Source organism: Anolis carolinensis, chromosome 5 (assembly GCF_035594765.1).
Source record: "Anolis carolinensis isolate JA03-04 chromosome 5, rAnoCar3.1.pri, whole genome shotgun sequence".
Classification (NCBI taxonomy): domain Eukaryota; kingdom Metazoa; phylum Chordata; class Lepidosauria; order Squamata; family Dactyloidae; genus Anolis; species Anolis carolinensis.
The window spans coordinates 202,466,249-202,482,378 of record NC_085845.1 but is presented as its reverse complement, the minus strand read 5'-3'; the positions used below and the strand labels follow the sequence as shown (position 1 = coordinate 202,482,378).

The 16,130-nt window shown below is 36.3% G+C and overlaps 1 protein-coding gene across 2 annotated transcripts in view; it reads left to right on the top strand.

Moving 5' to 3' along the window:
- irf5 (interferon regulatory factor 5) overlaps positions 1 to 16,130 on the top strand; it is a 57,312-nt gene that overhangs the window by 20,543 nt on the left and 20,639 nt on the right. The window contains exons 1-2 of one of the 2 annotated variants that reach the window (XM_062983384.1): positions 12,983 to 13,089; positions 13,215 to 13,408. In XM_062983384.1, the coding sequence (XP_062839454.1) occupies positions 13,044 to 13,089; positions 13,215 to 13,408 (240 nt within the window). In that variant the 5' untranslated portion in view covers positions 12,983 to 13,043. Of the gene's footprint in view, positions 1 to 12,982; positions 13,090 to 13,214; positions 13,409 to 16,130 lie in introns of those variants that run through there. The other variant, XM_062983385.1, reaches the window with a different exon arrangement.

Below are 16,130 nucleotides of genomic sequence, written 5' to 3'. Positions count from 1 at the left end.
GGATTTCATATCACAAAACCACAAGTCGAACACTTCCCAAGTGTCTAGGACTGTGTGATGTATTTTCGGATGATGCGTGCAGATCCCAGTAGGGTGGCCTTTTGCAGTTGGCAGATCGTGATTTTGTCAATGTCCATACCTCACAACCTCTGAGGATGCCTGCCATAGATGTGGGCGAAACGTCAGGAGAGAATGCTTCTGGAACATGGCCACACAGCCCGAAAGACATACAACAACCCTCAATGTCTATTGTTTCCAAATGCCGTCTGAGATCTTTTGGCACGGCACCCAGTGTGCCTACCACCACCGGGACCACCTGCACTGGTTTCTGCCAGAGTCTTTGAAGTTCAATCTTGAGGTCCTGATAGCGGCTGAGTTTTTCCTGTTGTTTTTCTTCAATGCGACTGTCACCTGGGATCACAACATCAATGATCCAAACCTTTTTCTTTTCCACAACTGTGATGTCTGGTGTGTTGTGTTCCAGAACTTTGTCAGTCTGGATTCGGAAGTCCCACAGTATCTTTGCGTGCTCATTTTCCAATACTTTTGCAGGTTTGTGATCCCACCAGTTCTTTACTACTGGGAGATGGTACTTGAAGCATAAGTTCCAGTGAATCATTTGGGCCATGTAGTTGTGCCTCTGTTTGTAGTCTGTCTGTGCAATTTTCTTACAGCAGCTGAGGATATGATCCATGGTTTCGTCGGTTTCCTTGCACAGTCTGCATTTTGGGTCATCAGCTGATTTTTCGATCTTGGCCTTAATTGCATTTGTTCTGATGGCTTGCTCCTGGGCTGCAAGGATCAGGCCTTCTGTCTCCTTCTTCAGGGTCCCATTCGTGAGCCACAGCCAGGTCTTCTATTATTATTATTATTATTATTATTATTATTATTATTATTATTATTATTAATGGCCTTTGTCCTGATGTCTTGCTCCTGGGCTGCAAGGATCAGGCCTTCTGTCTCCTTCTTCAGGGTCCCTTTCGTGAGCCAGAGCCAGGTCTTCTCCTTATCAGCTTCAATTTTGTCAATGAACTTTCCATGCAATGTTTTGTTGTGCCAGCTCTCAGCTCTAGTTTGTAGTGTAGTTTGTAATAATAATAATAATAATAATTACTATTACTGTCAAAGGCTTTCATGGCCAGAATCACTCGGTTGTTGTGAGTGCTCCAGGCTGTCTGGCCATGTTCCAGAAGCATTCTCTCCTGATGTTTTGCCTACATCTATGGCAGGCATCCTCAGAGGTTGAGGGGTTCTGTGGGCGAAACGTCAGGAGAGAATGCTTCTGGAACATGGCCATATAGTCTGGAAAACTCACATTATTATTATTATTATTATTATTATTTACTTTATTTATACACCACCTTTCTCCCCATGTGGACTCAATTATTCACACAAACACACGCACACATATATATATACACATTTATATACACTTTCAGTCTCCAATCGTAGCCTGGATCCCAGTCTTTTATAAAACCTTCTATTTATTTCCATTAAAAAGGCAGGTATTTTGGAGATATATATATATATATATATATATAATATTATATTATATTATATTATATATATATACATACACATATATACATACAGGGTTGTTGTATGTCTTTTGGGCTCGAAAGACATACAACAACCCTGTGATCCCGCCATGAAAGCCTTCGACAATATATATATATACATACTGTGAGGAGCTAATAACGACTGCCACCAATTTGCAAAAATTAGTGTAAAGAGAGGAGACCTTTTACTTTTTTTCTTTCTTCTTCTTATTCACTTTAGATGGTAGCGTATGGTTTATAATATATGCGAAAGAGGCTTAGATGTTGGAAGAACAATAACAAATTTATTCAGGCACAAAGCTTAGTGGTTACAATATTGTTTCTCACTTAGAGGTATTTTTATTAACAGTTACAATACTAGAATGAGAGGAGTAAAACTCTCTAAAGTGTCACTTTTTTTACTTAAAGTAGTTAGAACTTCTTCCTCTGCTGCTTTTAAACCGTGATATACGATAACAGATTCTCTGTTCCTTACCAGGACACAGACTACATCAAATAAGTCACCAAACTTCTTTTAAACCGACTCAAAAATGAACAATTGAGTCTCCTCTGATCCCATCAACCTAGGATCAATCTTCCCTGTGCCTCATCAGAGCACAGACTGAATCCTTTTTTTAAACTCTGCACTTTTTCAACTAAACAGCAGTTGGCTCCGCCTACTTCTCCATGGCAACCAGCCTCTGAGTGCTGAGAGGCAATAACTGTAATACTTACCCTTTTAAAACACAAACACACAATTAAGCATAACATCTGTAAACCAAAAATTCGTACTTCATTCCACATACATACATACTTACAGAGTGTGTGTGTGTAAGTAATCCTGGCTGAACCGGTTTGGGAAGAATCCAGGCCTTAGGGCTGCCATAAAGCTAAACCTCAGGAGTTAGGAAGACGGCGAGTTTATGTCTTTAGAGGGGGTTTGCGTTGAGAAATCATCCCCTTGCATTCCTGGCACATGTCTCAGTGCAAATCGGCATTGCTTACATTGTTTGTGGAGTGTATTATCTATCTAATGCAAAGCAATGGGGTTTGTTTTAGTCTGGTAGAAAGGGGCTGGATTGGATGGCCTTTGGGGGTCCCTAACAACTCATTATGATTCTCATAACAGAGGCTGGATGGCCTCGTCTAGAGGTTGGTCTGGATGGCCTTTAGGGGTCCCTTCTAACTCATTATTTTCATAAAGGAGGATGGATTGGCATCTTTCGGGAGGGTTTGGATTGTGTCTTCCAGAGGTTGGTCTGGATGGCCTTTGGGGGATCTCTTAGAACTTATTATGATTCTCATGATAGGGGCTGGATGGCCTTCTGTTGGGAGGGCTTTGATTATGTCTTCCAGAGGTTGGTCTAGGTGGCCTTTGGGGATCCCTTCCAAATCATCATGATTCTCATAACAGGGGCTGGATGGTCTTCTGTCGGGAGGGCTTGGATTGTGTCTTCCTGAGGTTGGTCTAGATGGCCTTTGGGGTCCCTTCCAAATCATTATGATTCTCATAACAGGAGCTGGATGGTCTTCTGTCAGGAGGTCTTGGATTGTGTCTTCCTGAGGTTGGTCTGGATGGCCTTTGGGGTCCCTTCCAAATCATTATGATTCTCATAACAGGAGCTGGATGGTCTTCTGTCTGGAGGTCTTGGATTGTGTCTTCCTGAGGTTGGTCTGGATGGCCTTTGGGGTCCCTTCCAACTCATTATGATTCTCATAACAGGAGCTGGATGGTCTTCTGTCGGGAGGGCTTGGATTGTGTCTTCCAGAGGTTGGTCTGGATGGCCTTTGGGGGTCCCTTCCAACTCACTATGATTCTCATAACAGAGGCTGGATGGTCTTCTGTCGGGAGGGCTTGGATTGTGTCTTCCAGAGGTTGGTCTGGATGGCCTTTGGGGGTCCCTTCCAACTCACTATGATTCTCATAACAGAGGCTGGATGGACTTCTGTCGGGAGGTCTTGGATTGTGTCTTCCAGAGATTGGTCTGGATGGCCTTTGGGGATCCCTTCCAACTCATTACAATTCTCACAATAGAGGCTGGATGGCCATCTGTCGGGAGGGCTTGGATTGTGTCTTCCAGAGGTTGGTCTAGATGGCCTTTGGGGTCCCTTCCAAATCATTATGATTCTCATAACAGGAGCTGGATGGTCTTCTGTCGGGAGGGCTTGGATTGTGTCTTCCAGAGGTTGGTCTGGATGGCCTTTGGGGGTCCCTTCGAACTCACTATGATTTTTCATAACAGGCTGGTTGGCCATCTGTTGGGAGGGCTTGTATGGTATCTTTCTGCATGGCAGAATCAAGGTCTGTTTGGATGGCCTTTAGGGGCCCCTTCCAAGTCTAGGATTCTCTATATCCATATGAGAAAAGCACAGTGTGGGTTGCTTTTGTCTGTGTGTGTGTGTGTGTTTTGTGGATATTTGTGTGAAGTCCGTGGGTTGTATTCCTTCCTTTTTTCCCCGTTCGTTGAGTCACGTCTCCAGGGAGAAAAAAAAGCAAAAAAGCCAAACAAACTTGCCGAACTTTCGGTTCTTGACTTTCTATTTCCCGATATCAATTTTTGTGTATTTATGTATTTATTTATATTTATATTTATATTTTTATTATTATTATTATTATTATTATTATTATTATTATTATTATTATTATTATGGCAGTATAGATCCAGCCCTAGGCACATGCAAAAGTATGATAAGCATTTAATTTGAGACACATCTATATGCAGATATATATATCTATATATATAAAAGAGTGATGGCATCACGGCGACCCACAAAACAACAAAACTACAAGCCCCCCAACCTCGAAATTTGACAACACAACCCATCATCCACGCCTCTAGGTTGATACAACAAAAAGAAAAGAAAAATAAAGTCCTAATTAGAGGGAGAGGAATAATTGCTTTTATCCAATTGCTGCCAGTTAGAAGGCTAAGCTCCTTCAACTTGGTCTCCTAGCAACCCAATAAAAATAATAAAAAACACTAAAAATTAATACAATAAAATACTATAATAACAGCAAATAACTAAAAATAATACAAGAAAATAATAAAATATAATAAATAAAAAATATAACTTACAATAAAATTAATAAAAAATTGCAAATAACGTCAAATAAAAATTACACAACAATTTTTAACCAATACCACCACCACTTTGCCACAGCAATGTGTGGCCGGGCACAGCTAGTATATGTATATATAATTATTAGTAGTATTATTAGTATTAGTATTATGGCAGTATAGATCCAGCCCTAGGCACATGCAAAAGTATGATAAACATTCAATTTGAGACACATCTATATGCAAATATATATATATATATATGCATGGATGTGTCGCAAATTAAATGTTTATTATATTTTTGCATGTGCCTAGGGCTGGATCTATACTGCAATAACAACAACAACAACAACTTTATTTTTGTATGCCGTGGCATACTGCCATATAATCCAGGTTATGAAATCCTATAATCCGGATTATCTGCTTCGAACTGGATCATATGAGTCTACACTGCCACATAATCCAGTTCAAAGCAGACAATCTGGATTTTACATGTCTGAATCTTATCTGTAAATTAATTCAAATTCTCCATCATATCAAAGTTCCTCTTTTTGCCTTTGTTTATTATTTTAATCTAATATGAATTTAATAGGGTTTATTTTTTAAAGCCAGGAAGACTCAGAGGTGGTTTTTGCCAATTTCTTCCTCTGAAATATACAATATTTATTGGCGGCCTCCCATCCAAATTCCGACCAGGGCCGACCCGGCTTAGCTTGGAAGATCATCTAGGGTTGAGTGTCTTTAGAGAACAGGATTTTCACAATCAATCCTTAGAGATGCTTTTGTGAGTTCTTTTATGATAAAGACAGCCTCAAGCGCCTTTTTTTTATTTGACGGTCACCCATCCGAATCCCAACCAGGGATGACCCAGCTTAGCTTTTCAGGATCAGCTGGAATATGGTATCTTTAGGGAATAGGATTTTCCCAGTCAAGCCTTAGAGGAGCTTTTGTGGGTTCCTTTATCATAAACATGGACTCAAGTACCAGTTATTTATTGACGGTCTCCCATCCAATTCCCAACCAGGGCCGACCCGGCTTAGCTTTTCAACATCAACTGGGATCAGTTGCCTTTAGGGAATACAATAGCCACAGTAAATTCTTAAAGGTGCTTTTGTGAATTCCTATATGATAAATACAGCCTCAAGCAGCATTTTTTTATTGGCGGTCTCCCATCCAAATCCCAACCAAGGCCGACCCAGCTTAGCTTGGAAGATCAGCTAGGATTGGGTGCCTTTAGAGAATAGGATTTTCACAGTCAATCCTAGAGGCGCTTTTGTTCATCTCTTCCTTTGAGATAAATACAGCCTCAAGCGCCGGTTGTTTACTGACGGTCTCCCATTCAAGTCCCGACCAAGGCTGACCCAGCTTAGCTTTTCAGGATCAGCTGGAGTATGGTATCTTTAGGGAATAGGATTTTCACAGAGAATCCTTAGATGAATTTTTGTGGGTTCCTTTATGATAAAGACGGCCTCAAGCGCCATTTTTTTATAATTGGCGGTCTCCCATCCAAATCCCAACCAGGGTTGACCCGGCTTAGCTTTTTGAGGATCAGCTGATTTTTGGAAATACGATTTTTCCCAGCGGAAACCTTAGAGGCGCTTTTGTGCGTCTCTTCCTCTCAGATAAATACAGCCTCGAGCGCCGGTTGTTTACCGACGGTCTCCCATCCAAGTCCCGACCAGGGCCAAGCCAGCTTAGCTTTTCAGGATCAGCTGGAGTATGGTATCTTTAAGGAATAGGATTTTCACAGAGAATCCTTAGATGAATTTTTGTGGGTTCCTTTATGATAAAGACGGCCTCAAGCGCCGGTTGTTTACTGACGGTCTCCCATCCAAGTCCCAACCAAGGCCGACCCAGCTTAGCTTTTCAGGATCAGCTGGAGCATGGTATCCTTAGGGAATAGGATTTTCACAGAGAATCCTTAGATGAATTTTTGTGGGTTCCTTTATGATAAAGACGGCCTCAAGCGCCGGTTGTTTATTGACGGTCTCCCATCCAAGTCCCGACCAGGGCCGACCCAGCTTAGCTTTTCAGGATCAGCTGGAGTATGGTATCTTTAGGGAATAGGATTTTCACAGAGAATCCTTAGATGAATTTTTGTGGGTTCCTTTATGATAAAGATGGCCTCAAGCACCATTTTTTAAAAAATTGGCGGTCTCCCATCCAAATCCCAACCAGGGTTGACCCGGCTTAGCTTTTTCAGGATCAGCTGATTTTTGGAAATAGGATTTTCCCAGCGGAAACCTTAGAGGCGCTTTTGTGCGTCTCTTCCTTTGAGATAAATACAGCCTCAAGCGCCAGTTGTTTACCGACGGTCTCCCATCCAAGTCCCGACCAGGGCCAAGCCAGCTTAGCTTTTCAGGATCAGCTGGAGTATCGTATCCTTAGAGAATAGGATTTTCACAGAGAATCCTTAGATGAATTTTTGTGGGTTCCTTTATGATAAAGACGGCCTCAAGCGCCGGTTGTTTACCGACGGTCTCCCATCCAAGTCCCGACCAGGGTTGACCCGGCTTAGCTTTTTGAGGATCGGCTGATTTTTGGAAATAGGATTTTCCCAGTAAAACCTTAAGAGGCGCTTTTGTGCGTCTCTTCCTCTCAGATAAATACAGCCTCGAGCGCCGGTTGTTTACCGACGGTCTCCCATCCAAATCCCAACCAGGGTTGACCCGGCTTAGCTTTTTGAGGATCAGCTGATTTTTGGAAATAGGATTTTCCCAGTAAAACCTTAAGAGGCGCTTTTGTGCGTCTCTTCCTCTCAGATAAATACAGCCTCGAGCGCCGGTTGTTTACCGACGGTCTCCCATCCAAGTCCCGACCAAGGCCGACCCAGCTTAGCCTTTTTAGGATCAGGCCAAATTGGGTCCCTTTTAAGGCATTTTTGGCGCCTTAGGAGATGGGAAACATGGTTTTCTCGACTTGACTCAATGTGTTTGTGATGTCCGGGACGTCCCCGCCGTGTTTTTCCATCCCGCGGCTGCACCTGTGGAACCAGAATCGGAGGCTTTTTGAGTAATCCGTGGAGATCACAGTCATCTCTGCAGGGTTTTTGGTCTCTTTTTGTATTTAGAAAAACAATAATGTGTGGGATTTATGTCTTGCAACGTCATGCAGAAGAGGAACTCTCAAGACAAGGGAAGCTGTGGGGTTTTTTTTAGCATTGAGCATGTCGTTTTATGGGTTTTAAATGTGAATGGGTTGCGGTGATTAGTATTATTATGGATATATCTATATATATAAAAGAGTGATGGCATCAGGGCAGCGAACAAAACTACAGGCCCCCCAACCTCGAAATTTGACAACACAACCCATCATCTACGCCTCTAGGTTGATACAACAAAAAGAAAAGAAAAATAAAGTCCCAATTACAGGGAGAGGAAAAATAGTTTTTATCCAATTGCTGCCAGTTAGAAGGCTAAGCTCCGCCCACTTGGTCTCCTAGCAACCCACTCAGCCCAGTGTTAATAAAAGAATAAAAAATAAAATAAATACAAATAATACAATAAAAATAATTAAAAACACTAAAAAAATTAATACAATAAAATACTATTAACAAAATAACTAAAAATAATACAACAAAATAATAAAATATAATAAATAAAAAAGATAAGTTACAATAAAATTAATTAAAAAAATACAAATAACGTCAAATAAAAATTCCACAACAACTTTTAACCAATAACACCACCACTTTGCCACAGCAACGCGTGGCCGGGCACAGCTAGTATATATATATGATAATATATTTTTCACATAGATACGGTTTGTTTATTCATCTATTATTATGTCTGTTGCAATTATTATTATTATGCATATTATTATTATTATTATTATATATATATATTCACATAGGTGTAGTTTGTTTATTCATCTATTATTATTATGTCTTTTATGGATTTTAAATGTGAATGGGTTTCGGTAATTATTATTATTATTATTATTATGGATATATATATTTATTTATATGATAATATATTTTTCACATAGATATGGTTTGTTTATTCATCTATTATTATTATTATTATGTCTGTTGCAATTATTATTATTATGTATATTATTATTATGTATATATATATATATATATATTCACATAGGTGTAGTTTGTTTATTCATCTATTATTATTATGTCTTTTATGGATTTTAAATGTGAATGGATTTCGGTATTTATTATTATTATAATTATTATGGATATATATATTTATTTATATGATAATATATTTTTCACATAGATACGGTTTGTTTATTCATCTATTATTATGTCTGTTGCAATTATTATTATTATGCATATTATTATTATTATTATGTATATTATTATTATTATGTATATATATATATATATATATATATTCAAATAGGTGTAGTTTGTTTATTCATCTATTATTATTATGTCTTTTATGGATTTTAAATGTGAATGGGTTTGGGTAATTATTATTATTATTATTATTATGGATATATATATTTATTTATATGATAATATATTTTTCACATAGATATGGTTTGTTTATTCATCTATTATTATTATTATTATGTCTGTTGCAATTATTATTATTATGTATATTATTATTATGTATATATATATATATATATAATCACATAGGTGTAGTTTGTTTATTCATCTATTATTATTATGTCTTTTATGGATTTTAAATGTGAATGGGTTTCGGTATTTATTATTATTATAATTATTATGGATATATATATTTATTTATATGATAATATATTTTTCACATAGATACGGTTTGTTTATTCATCTATTATTATGTCTGTTGCAATTATTATTATTATGCATATTATTATTATTATTATGTATATTATTATTATTATGTATATATATATATATATATATATATATTCAAATAGGTGTAGTTTGTTTATTCATCTATTATTATTATGTCTTTTATGGATTTTAAATGTGAATGGGTTTCGGTAATTATTATTATTATTATTATGGATATATATATTTATTTATATGATAATATATTTTTCACATAGATATGGTTTGTTTATTCATCTATTATTATTATTATTATGTCTGTTGCAATTATTATTATTATGTATATTATTATTATGTATATATATATATATATATATATATATATTCACATAGGTGTAGTTTGTTTATTCATCTATTATTATTATTATTATGTCTTTTATGGATTTTAAATGTGAATGGGTTTCGGTAATTATTATTATTATTATTATTATGGATATATATATTTATTTATATGATAATATATTTTTCACATAGATATGGTTTGTTTATTCATCTATTATTATTATTATTATTATTATTATTATTATATTAATTATTAATAATAATAATACTATGTAACAATATTAGTTCATGTGTTATCAATGCTATTTCCTAATTGGAAATTGTCATAAAAACACGGGGAAAGTTTATTAAACTGCACAAACTTTCAATGAATATCTCAACCGATAATAATAATAATAATAATAATAATAATAATAATAATAATAATAATAATACTATGTAACAATATTAGTTCATGTGTTATCAATGCTATTTCCTAATTGGATATTGTCATAAAAACACGGGGAAAGATTATTAAACTGCAGAAACTTTCAATGAATATCTCAACCGATAATAATAATAATAATAATAATAATAATACTATGTAACAATATTAGTTCATGTGTTATCAATGCTATTTCCTAATTGGAAATTGTCATAAAAACACGGGGAAAGTTTATTAAACTGCACAAACTGTCAATGAATATCTCAACCGATAATAATAATAATAATAATAATAATAATAATAATAATACTATGTAACAATATTAGTTCATGTGTTATCAATGCTATTTCCTAATTGGAAATTGTCATAAAAACACGGGGAAAGTTTATTAAACTGCACAAACTTTCAATGAATATCTCAACCGATAATAATAATAATAATAATAATAATAATAATAATACTATGTAACAATATTAGTTCATGTGTTATCAATGCTATTTCCTAATTGGAAATTGTCATAAAAACACGGGGAAAGTTTATTAAACTGCACAAACTTTCAATGAATATCTCAACCGATAATAATAATAATACTATGTAACAATATTAGTTCATGTGTTATCAATGCTATTTCCTAATTGGAAATTGTCATAAAAACACGGGGAAAGTTTATTAAACTGCACAAACTTTCAATGAATATCTCAACCGATAATAATAATAATAATAATAATAATAATAATACTATGTAACAATATTAGTTCATGTGTTATCAATGCTATTTCCTAATTGGAAATTGTCATAAAAACACGGGGAAAGTTTATTAAACTGCACAAACTTTCAATGAATATCTCAACCGATAATAATAATAATACTATGTAACAATATTAGTTCATGTGTTATCAATGCTATTTCCTAATTGGAAATTGTCATAAAAACACGGGGAAAGTTTATTAAACTGCACAAACTTTCAATGAATATCTCAACCGATAATAATAATAATAATAATAATACTATGTAACAATATTAGTTCATGTGTTATCAATGCTATTTCCTAATTGGAAATTGTCATAAAAACACGGGGAAAGTTTATTAAACTGCACAAACTTTCAATGAATATCTCAACCGATAATAATAATAATAATAATAATAATAATAATAATAATAATAATAATACTATGTAACAATATTAGTTCATGTGTTATCAATGCTATTTCCTAATTGGAAATTGTCATAAAAACACGGGGAAAGTTTATTAAACTGCACAAACTTTCAATGAATATCTCAACCGATAATAATAATAATAATAATAATAATAATAATAATAATACTATGTAACAATATTAGTTCATGTGTTATCAATGCTATTTCCTAATTGGAAATTGTCATAAAAACACGGGGAAAGTTTATTAAACTGCACAAACTGTCAATGAATATCTCAACCGATAATAATAATAATAATAATAATAATAATAATAATAATAATAATACTATGTAACAATATTAGTTCATGTGTTATCAATGCTATTTCCTAATTGGAAATTGTCATAAAAACACGGGGAAAGTTTATTAAACTGCACAAACTTTCAATGAATATCTCAACCGATAATAATAATAATAATAATAATAATAATAATACTATGTAACAATATTAGTTCATGTGTTATCAATGCTATTTCCTAATTGGAAATTGTCATAAAAACACGGGGAAAGTTTATTAAACTGCACAAACTTTCAATGAATATCTCAACCGATAATAATAATAATAATAATAATAATAATAATACTATGTAACAATATTAGTTCATGTGTTATCAATGCTATTTCCTAATTGGAAATTGTCATAAAAACACGGGGAAAGTTTATTAAACTGCACAAACTTTCAATGAATATCTCAACCGATAATAATAATAATAATAATAATACTATGTAACAATATTAGTTCATGTGTTATCAATGCTATTTCCTAATTGGAAATTGTCATAAAAACACGGGGAAAGTTTATTAAACTGCACAAACTTTCAATGAATATCTCAACCGATAATAATAATAATAATAATAATAATAATAATACTATGTAACAATATTAGTTCATGTGTTATCAATGCTATTTCCTAATTGGAAATTGTCATAAAAACACGGGGAAAGTTTATTAAACTGCACAAACTTTCAATGAATATCTCAACCGATAATAATAATAATAATAATAATAATAATAATAATAATACTATGTAACAATATTAGTTCATGTGTTATCAATGCTATTTCCTAATTGGAAATTGTCATAAAAACACGGGGAAAGTTTATTAAACTGCACAAACTTTCAATGAATATCTCAACCGATAATAATAATAATAATAATAATAATAATAATAATAATACTATGTAACAATATTAGTTCATGTGTTATCAATGCTATTTCCTAATTGGAAATTGTCATATTAAACTGCACAAACTTTCAATGAATATCTCAACCGATAATAATAATAATAATACTATGTAACAATATTAGTTCATGTGTTATCAATGCTATTTCCTAATTGGAAATTGTCATATTAAACTGCACAAACTTTCAATGAATATCTCAACCGATAATAATAATAATAATACTATGTAACAATATTAGTTCATGTGTTATCAATGCTATTTCCTAATTGGAAATTGTCATATTAAACTGCACAAACTTTCAATGAATATCTCAACCGATAATAATAATAATAATAATAATAATACTATGTAACAATATTAGTTCATGTGTTATCAATGCTATTTCCTAATTGGAAATTGTCATAAAAACACGGGGAAAGTTTATTAAACTGCACGAACTTTCAGTGAATATCTCAACCAATTGGATGTAGTTTCCGGCACGAAAACGAAGTTTCTGGAGTAGCACAACTCCTTTCAAAGTCAGGACCGCACAACTAAACAGGAAATAAGGCTTGCAAACCAGGAACAGAAAATGTTTTTGTTGCATGGTGCAATTAGACGAAGGTTCAGGAAGGAATAGCACTGGCTGGGGTAAGATTTTGCATTCTAGAAGCAACGTATCCGTTGATGACCTCCATCCTATATCACAGCATTGCATTTCTTCTTCCAAAAGTATAGACACGGGTCTTGCTAATTTCCTCCCGGTTGCCTTGCAGGTTGTATTGGTGGCGGTGCCATGAGCTCCCACCCGCGGCGCATCCGCCTGAAGCCGTGGCTGGTGGCCCAAGTGGACAGCGGTCAGTTCCCGGGCTTGCACTGGGTGGACGCCGAGCGGAAGCGCTTCTGCATCCCCTGGCGCCATGCCACGCGACACATCCCCGCCCAGGACGACGAGAACACCATCTTCAAGGCAAGAAAGTCCTGCCCTTTGTACTGTATCCAGAGGCGGTTCCACCACCAGGCCAACTAGGCATTTGCCTGTGGTGCCATGTTGTTGGGGGGCACCATTGAGGCCCCTTCTGTCTCCTGCGGCAGGAAGGAGCCGAGGTTGCCGCTTTGGGGAGAAGCTCCCCAAAGCAAGATGGTGCCGGCGGTGGGGCGGTGGGCGGGGCCTGGGCTTGAAAACATGGTGAAAAATCAAACACCGCAGGCCTTGCCAGGAAGGCATTCGGCGGTTTGGCTCACAATCCTTAGAAGGGAGTAGCCCTTATCAGTCAATTTGCTCGCTCTTGGAAAAAGAAAAAGTTGCTATCCTGAGCTGGAATTACAGCAGAGCCACTACCTAGAAAAGTGAAAGTAAGTTTTTTTGCAAATATCCTTAAATTTTGTTTCATGCTACTGGGTGCTGGTAACAGCAAATCTATTATATTGTCCCCTTATAATACAGTTTGTAATAATCTTCAGAAGACTATACAAGAAGCAACTAAACCTGAAGAAGGGACACCCATCCTGAAACAAGGACATAGAATACCCCGGGAACCCTTGTTGTTTTTTGCTGTTGCTTTCTTTGAATGTACATTCTGAAGACTCTTTCTTGCTTGGGACTTTGATAATTTGTTTAAAGGGTACAACCCTCATTTATAAAGATCATCAATTGAGATGCTTTTTCTACCAAGCTTCAAGACAACACTGAATACTGAGTTTTAACCTCAGTTTATGAACTCCTTTATTTTGGCAATATATAAACATGAATGCTATGTTTGCTATAATGCTGTAAAATAGTTTATATATGTGCCTTGGTGATTATACGTTTGCTACTTCGTTTCTATTATATACTGTGTGTAACAGGACAACCTTTCTCTACATTTGCCTGTGGTGCCATGTTGTTGGGGGGCACCATTGAGGCCACTTCTGTCTCCTGCGGCAGGAAGGAGCCGAGGTTGCCGCTTTGGGGAGAAGCTCCCCAAAGCAAGATGGTGCCGGCGGTGGGGCAGTGGGCGGGGCCTGGGCTTGAAAACATGGTCAAAAATCAAACACCGCAGGCCTTGCCAGGAAGGCATTCGGCGGTTTGGGGAGTGAGAATGAAGGCGTTTGGAGCTTTGCGGAACACTTTTATTTTTCTGTGATTGGTTTTTTGGGGGGCGCCAAAATTTCTGTTCGCCTACACTTGAAAATTACCTTGGACCGGCTCTGACTGTATCCCATCTGTAGCCAAGGCTGGGTGGTCATCTGTCGGGAGGGCTTGCATTGTGTCTTCCAGCAGACACTTCTGGCCGTCTAGTCCAGGGGTCCCCAAACTTTTTAAGCAGAGGGCCGGTCCACAATCCTTCAGACTGTTGAGGGGCCGAATTACCATTTGAAAAAAAATACAAACAAATTCCTATTCATACTGCACATGTCTTATTTGTAGTGCAATAACAACAACAACAAAAGAACAATACAATATTTAAAAATGAAAACAATTTTAACCAACATAAAGCTATTAGGATTTCAATGGAAAGTGTGGGCCTGCTACTGGCCAATGAGAGAGTCAGGTTAATTAGGATTGTTGTTGTTGTGTGCCTTCAAGTCATGTCAGATTTTGGCCGGGCCTAAGTCTAAAATTAATTATTTATTTACTGCATTTATTTACTACATTTATATCCCACCCTTCTCACCCCGAAGGGGACTCAGAGCAGCTGTATGTACATACAATATATTATATTATTAGCATAGCACAATATTAGCATTATATATTACTATATTGAACTATACCACTATATTATTATATAATACTAGCTGTGCCCGGCCACGCGTTGCTGTGGCATTGTCTGGTGGTGTCTGTATTTTATAGGCAGTGTGGAAGAGGCCTAAGTGAGGCCTAACTTTGCCTGTCCCCTGGGCTGAGTGGGTTGCTAGGAGACCAAGTGGGCGGAGCTTAGCCTTCTAACTGGCAGCAATTGGATAAAAACTATTATTCCTCTCCCTCTAATTAGGATTTTATTTTTATTTTCCTTTTGTTGTATCAACCTAGAGGCATGGATGAGAGGTTGTGCTGTCAATTTTTGAGGTTGTGCGGTGTTTAGTTTTGTTGTTTTGTTGGTCGCCAGGATTCCATCACTCTTTTATATATATAGATGTAATACATAACATATAATTAATATTATTATTATATGGTATTACTATTAGTATTATATTGTATAACATAAGATTATTATCAATATTATATGTATATACAATATATTGTATTATTAAAACTGATATAACAATATTATATTATAAAACTGAGGGCGGGGGCCAGGTAAATGACCTTGGAGGGCCGCATCCGGCCCCCGGGCCTTAGTTTGGGGACCCCTGGTCTAGTCTATCTCGTCCTACCTTTACAGGGGTCCGTTGGTAATAAAAAGGTTGGTCTGGATAGCCTTTAGGAGTCCCTTCCAACTTATTATAATTATCATAACAGAGGCTGGATGGCCATCTGTCCGGAGGGCTTGGATTCATCTCATGCTGGACTCTGGAGTGACTAGATGGCCTCTGGGGGTCCCTTCCAACTCATTATGATTTCCATAACGAAGACTGGATGGCCATCTGTTGGGAGGGCTTGGATTGTGTCTTCCTGGGGTTGGTCTGGATGGCCTTTAGGGATTCCCTTCCAACTCATTATTATTATTGAAACAGAGGCTGGATGGCCCTCTGTCAAGAGGGGTTTGATT